At 40.0% G+C, this 6,639-nt stretch overlaps 1 protein-coding gene across 1 annotated transcript in view; it reads right to left on the reverse strand.

Annotated features, from left to right (window-relative positions):
* Positions 1 to 614: 614 nt before the first annotated feature.
* ilk (integrin-linked kinase) overlaps positions 615 to 6,639 on the reverse strand; it is a 13,111-nt gene continuing 7,086 nt past the window's right edge. The window contains exons 3-13 of the mRNA XM_014003232.1: positions 5,221 to 5,386; positions 5,035 to 5,130; positions 4,510 to 4,606; positions 4,332 to 4,415; positions 4,156 to 4,241; positions 3,937 to 4,046; positions 2,885 to 3,012; positions 1,722 to 1,843; positions 1,543 to 1,642; positions 1,288 to 1,418; positions 615 to 1,144 (exon numbers count right to left, since the gene is read on the reverse strand). Of these exons, the coding sequence (XP_013858686.1) occupies positions 995 to 1,144; positions 1,288 to 1,418; positions 1,543 to 1,642; positions 1,722 to 1,843; positions 2,885 to 3,012; positions 3,937 to 4,046; positions 4,156 to 4,241; positions 4,332 to 4,415; positions 4,510 to 4,606; positions 5,035 to 5,130; positions 5,221 to 5,386 (1,270 nt within the window). The 3' untranslated portion in view covers positions 615 to 994. The remainder of the gene's footprint in view (positions 1,145 to 1,287; positions 1,419 to 1,542; positions 1,643 to 1,721; positions 1,844 to 2,884; positions 3,013 to 3,936; positions 4,047 to 4,155; positions 4,242 to 4,331; positions 4,416 to 4,509; positions 4,607 to 5,034; positions 5,131 to 5,220; positions 5,387 to 6,639) is intronic.

Here is a 6,639-nt window from a genome sequence, read left to right on the forward strand (position 1 = left end):
TATATATATCCAGCATTAAAAGGGTATGCAAATGTGAAAACATTTGAAACAAAAATATAAAACGGTGCTGACTACGTGTTAGGGATTTGTATTTGACATTAATAATGCACAGCAGCATAAGCAGAAATATATTATGAAGTTCAGATAAACATTTTAACATTAAATAAAGAAAAACTTAAGTGAGGAAGGTCAAAGTTCTGCATCATATTGTATTTTCTTCCTTCTGAATAAGACGTCAGACTAATAAAGTCTCACAAGGACTCCATTTCAACTTCACATAAAGTAGCAAATAAAACAGCACAAACTTATTGGCCTATTAATATTTTTGTCTTACATTTTAGGTTCCATTAGAATAAGRAATGCTTGCAAAATATTGTAAATACCATGATGCATTTTCATTTTTCAGTCAGTTGTGGGTGGGTTYTACTACCTCTTCTAACCCTGGACTGCCATTTAATTACTGTAGTAACTCACATTATATTTTTATTTTAAAACTGACTGCTAAATCACTTCGCTGCAAATTTTCTGAARCTTTTRAATCTTATTTTGTGACCTTTAATATATTTATTCTGTTTTGGAGAACTTAGGACTATATATTAGAATAATAACACAGGTTTGTCATAAATATATAAAACATTTATTACATCTGCAGTTGTAAATGTGTATAAAAAGTCAGATTCTACACACATTTCTTTGGTTTTTTTTCCCCATCTGACATATTACTCAACTGTAATCCACACRGAATATAATGTCATTATTTCAGTCAGGACAACTGATCAATATATGAGAGAAATAACATTTAAAATTCAAATTAGCTTACATAAAACAAGCAGTGAAATAAGTGTTCAAGCTGTGTGCAGCTGCAGTGGTTTTTTTTGGCGTTATTTACAGTGGCCTGGCAGATAYATATGATGGCTGGAGTGAAGATAAAAAGTGGTTTAAATAAAAACAAACAAGAATTAAAACCAACAACAGAGCTGGGCCGACTGGACAATCACTTCTCCTGCATTTTCTCCAAAATGGGAACGATCATGTCGAACTTGGGCCTCTTGGCCGGGTCTTCGTTCATRCAGAGCCTCATCAGCTTACAGATGTGAGGAGAGATTCCTGGTGGGATGGTTGGCCGGAGCCCCTCTAGAGCCACCTGAGCAATGGGAATAAATGGAGATACAATGATTACTTTAAATAACCCAAACAGAAATGTGCAGAAGTAGTAGGTTCGAGCGTTCAGGTTTGGACTTGAATATATGGCTGTGGTGGGAGCTGGTAAATGAGATGCCCACATACCTTCATGCCAATCTCCATGTTTGAGAGATCAGCAAAGGGGACCTCTCTGGTAACCAGTTCCCACAGCAACACTGCAAAGCTCCACATGTCAGCAGATCTTCTGTTGATGTCTTCAGGCTTCTTTTGCAGTGCTGATGACAAACAGGAAGAAGAATAAACAGCTGAACCGGGCAGAAATAATACACTACTTTCCAGACCGAACGACTCATAAAGCTAAGGAAGGTGTTAACGAGCAAGAAGGAGGAGAACAAATACCTTCAGGGGCTATCCAGGCTGGGGCGTACATACGACCAGGACACTGGAAGGAGAACTTGGCATCCGCCATGCTTATTCTGGCTGTCATGTCCTCATCGATCTGTAAACCAAACCCCATTAGCTTCATGCTAACCGAACACGCGGCGCTGGGTTTGTTTACTCGAACGGCGCCGCCTTACCATGACGTGCTTACTGTTGAGGTAAAGCCGTGCAACCATCGGCTCCAAGGTGTGGAGGAACGCCATGCCGCTCGCAATGTTCAGAGCAAACTTCACCGCTTGGCTTTGATCGACGACCAGAGCTGAGGAAGAGGAAGGAAACAGAAATAGAGAAGAACAAGAACCCTTTGATGAAACGGTTTGGGAACATCAAAACTTCAATATAAGTACATTGTAGCCACTTCCTGTTTTTACTCTTGTACATGAAAGCAATGACCTGTAAAGTAGAGGTGACCAGCCACACTGCAATATATACTAACTAGATGAGAATGTGTGCTGCCATCTTGCCAAGTGCTATACAGTTAGTTCCTTTCAGAGTGGCAGCAAAACCTAAAAGGTCAGAGTGAAAACACTAAACTCAGACATGGAGCTAAATGTTGGAGGCTTGTTAATATTTTGCCATAATATCCTTCTAAACATAATATACACCAGGGCTATTCAAATGGCAGCAGCCTGCAGGAGACTTCCATCTGACCCACCACTGATAATTTTAGTCATAACTCGAGACAGGAGCTGAAAGAAACTTGAACACCGCATGTGTGAAGGGACGTTTAACAAACCGGCCAAAACAGTCCTATCCCACCAGGAAAAAGATCCCAAAAAGGAGCTAGTTACACGAAATTTGAAGTTAATAAATCATGTTTATGTGACTAATTAGTGTATAGGCTAAAAACTCAAGCATGCATGTCTAAATACAGAAGTGCATGTTATATTTAAACTAAATATTTTCGGTATTATAAGAAAAAAAGTATATTATACAGGGTTAAGGTACGTAAGTCCAAGTGAAATTACCTACAGATACTGGTAGAAGAGCTCTGATTAGAATGAAAGTTAAAGCAAGTACTTAAAAGTGCAGTTATGTACTTGTTTAGCTAGAAAAATGACACTTAAATCACTAAAACTTGGTAATTTTATCAGTAGTGCTCCCATTAATGCTTGACCAGGCTTTCTATGTGATTTTGGACTGTTGCCACCATATATAGCACACATTTAAAGGTAACAACTGGTGGATTTAACATGTAAACMAYACACACGATAYACGAAGCACCTAGCAAGATGGCATWTGAATATCTCGTCCAGTGTCRTCACTGTCGTGTATTTCYGTTTCMGTGGCAATGACTCACTGGTGCCCTGGTGGAGGATGTTGAACAACGATCCGTATGGCATGAAATGGGTGATGATGATGGGATGAGGAGAYGGAGGAGACTGACAGGCTCCGAGAACAGGCAGAACGTTCGGATGAGAAAAGATCCTGTGAGGCGACAAAAGGTGGAAAAGAGAGATAAATGTTTACAGAAAATGTAAACAACAACAAACTCTGGATAAAGCAGGTCTCAATTAAGTAATAAGCGAGATTTTTTTATGACTTATGTCACACATGCAGCACTTTTAAGCTAAGCTGAGCACTAGTTTTACAAGTTCATTAAGAGAAACGCTTTCATTTTTTCCTAAATTTTACATCGGCTCTGAAGTTTCCACCACACTCACCCCAATTACTTTTATACAAGCTTTAGTTGTTAGAAGCCGAGGATGGAAGTGAACATGAAAGCAAGCGGACTGCTAAAATCTGCAGTCCATTGCCTTCCCAGTGGGATATTCTTGATCTGGTCAGCAAAACAAAATTTGTCTCCTTAGAGTTTTGTCTCTGCTTGTAGCCCAAAGAAGATCTGAAGTTTGTGGGACTGATTAAACACAGCAAAGATGGCTATAAAGTAAACATGCTTTGTTTATTGCTGTGTATCTAATTCAGTTTCAGACACCTCAGATGCACACGAGAGAAGCTGCTTACAACTTTGCTATGATTATGCTAATGAGCAATTTACTGTATGGAGATGTGCTTCTGGGGGCCAACGTGAATTAGCTTGGGTTTATTTTCAGCAAACTAAAATCCTCTCATGTATTTATACACGTTATTTCAAATTCAGCATACCCAATGTGGAAGTTTCTTTTTTTTGGGCAACAAAAACAACATAAAGTAAAAACTGCTTGAAGCACATCCTCGTAGATCAGACTTCATGAAGTCAAAGTGGATTTGTTTGTTGCACAAACAGCTATTTTTGATTCGTCACCTGAAGGCATGATTGCATTAACAGTACAAGATAATGATTCCAAGAGTCTCTGCATGAAACGGGTTTAAATCTGAACGGATCTGTTCTGACTTTGATCTGTAAATAACCTGAGTTTTGGATGCTCCTCGTTGAAGTCTCTGCTCTTCCTGGTGGTCCAGTCCCTCACATGCAGCACCTTCACTACGATCTCATCCCCTTGCCATCGACCCTGCCATAACTAAAAACAGAGCACGTGGTCCAGTAAACAACTGGGTAGTAAAATTCTTTTTATTTTTTTCAAAACAGGCAGGCAGAAGCATATAAAAAAAGGACAGAGGGTATCTGACCTCCCCAGACTGGTTTTCACTGATCTTCGCCAGAAGCGAAAGCTGCTTATAATCAATACCAGCCTGCTTGTTGAGGGTTCCATTACCTGTGGGAGTGAAACAACATGACTCACAAAGCACAGAATCATATTTGACATCCCTATTTGTTCATGCCGTTTAGAAGGAATGCTACACACGGGGTCGTGTCCTCATGGTACCCTTCCAGAAAGTTTCCTTATATGGGATTTTGGTCAAACTTTGGCCCAGTTTCTCTGCCTTTTCTACAAATGAAACACAGTGATGCAGTCGTTCAGTTAGATGGCCAACATATTTGTCTATTTTAGTGGCAAATATGCTTTAAAATATAGAAATAACCTTGCAGCAGCTGTCTTAAATGAGGCTTGGCCTTATCCAGAGGTGTCTGTCCATATCTGTTACATACACACACCTGGGCTCCATTCGCTACCAAATCCTAAAAAAATATAGTTTTTAAATGTATAATGAAAATATTAAACAGCATTAAATTTCATAACCTTGAGAGTGCTTTGACTTTCATTGCAGTGGCTATTTTCGACCAGCAGAGGGCTTTTTAAGTTAACAAATCCAACTAAAGGAAGTAAAAATGTGTGTGTGGCTGAATCTTTGCTAAAATGGTCCCAATTTTTCAAACACACACTGCCTTACAGGGACCCAGTACTCCCTATGATGTCATTTTGGGGTTAAGGGGCTGGATTTAGGACCAAGGTGTGAATTGAGTTTTGGTTAGGTTTCGGGTCAGGTATGTACTGAGGTGAAGGGTTAGGGTCAGGCTATAGGAATGACTGGAAAACGAATGGAAGTCAATGCAAAGTCCTCACAAGGACAGAAAAACCAACATGCATGTGTGTGTGAGTGCTGCACCTCTGCAACTTCATCATGACCCCAGAAGCAGGCGTAGTGGAGTGGTGTGTTTCCATGCTCGTTGACTGTATTGGGATCTGCTTTGCACTGAATCAGCTGGTAACCACATGTAAATAAATAAATAAATAAATAAATAAATAAAATGTCCACAACAAAGCAAGCTGTGAACTGCCCACACAAGCGAACCTTAGCCACGATGTCCCTGTGTCCATGGCTCGCGGCGAGGTGCAAGGGCGTGTCGTCGCCCCGGTTCATCACGTTGATGCGTGCGCCTCTCATGATCAGCATGTCCACGACGGAGCTCTTCCCCTCGCGGCACGCCCAGTGGAGGGGGCTAAAGCCGTGGTCGTCCCTAGAGCGCAGGGACACGTGGGAAGTGTGGGGAAGGAAGAGGGTTAACGGTGTGCAGCTCTTTGTGCTAAAACTGTGGTGCAAGGGGTGTTAAAAGTTTTGCTTTTTTAGGTTGTTTTCAGTTTATTTTTTCATAAATTAGGGGCGGGTATTATGAAAAATCAACTTTTTTAGCTTTATGTCATGTTCTCTCATCAAAAAACATAACCAGAGTGTTGTTTTGACTCATTCATGCATGTTTGAGAAATCCTTGAATCTCCTGTGGTAGCCATGTGGAGCTTCCTAAACGCTTGCCGRTACAAAGCTCCGCCTATTTGTACAAAGCTCCTCCCTGCAGCTCAGTCTGAAGCATGGTTACTAAGACGTGCTGAAGTGGGAGTGTCAGAAATGGTGGGAGGTTCTTGCTTCTTCAGAAAATGTGTTATTTATTATGAAACACGAGGCTTGGAAATTGACAGCTGGAGAGAATTTCTTTGGAGAAGTCTAGTTTTTCGTCAACAACTTTTTTTTTCCTTTTCTTTGAGACAAAAATCCTTTTGCTGCACCTCAGCAGTGGAAAACCCTCTCCAGGACATTAGGGTTAGTCTCACCAAATCTAAAATAACAATAAGACTTTGTGAAAATTTGCAACAAGGTACAAAACATAATAATAAAAAAATTTTTAAATGTAAATAAATGTTTCCGAGGATTTAACAGTTTTTTTTAAAGTAGTCGACTGTGGTCTTAAAATGACTCAAGATTTATGGCAGATGTCAAGTTTGAAAGAGCGAGGCAGAGAAATGGCATGTGTCTGCGTGGCTTCCTGTGGCAGTGAGGAAATACTATTTATTGATGGTGTGACAGAAGACAGCTGAGTGAATGTAGAAGTCTGGAAAACAAGATTACTCCCTTTCCTCTCGTGGGTTGACAGTATTCCCTGAACAAATGAAACATGTCATCCAAGAGACTAAAGAGTTTTTGAAGGTTAGGAGACAAACATTTCTGCTGTCGTCTGATCCCAAACTTGCTTTTTACTTGCTTTAGATGAAACTAAAGGCATAAACAACTGAAGACAGTCAGAATACATCTGAGCTCTTCATTTCTATGGGCTGTAATTACAATTATTTCTGCAGTTTAGCTGAGAATACCTTCAAATTTAAAGTCTGCATCCATTATCCGCAACTCAAATGTGTCGTTTTTAACATTGAGTATAACAAGTCATCATATTTTCTAATCACCAGGAATATATAAAATTGTAGTTACAATCTTCTGAAG

The sequence above is a fragment of the Austrofundulus limnaeus genome, unplaced genomic scaffold, assembly GCF_001266775.1.
Source record: "Austrofundulus limnaeus strain Quisiro unplaced genomic scaffold, Austrofundulus_limnaeus-1.0 Scaffold17, whole genome shotgun sequence".
Lineage (NCBI taxonomy): Eukaryota > Metazoa > Chordata > Actinopteri > Cyprinodontiformes > Rivulidae > Austrofundulus > Austrofundulus limnaeus.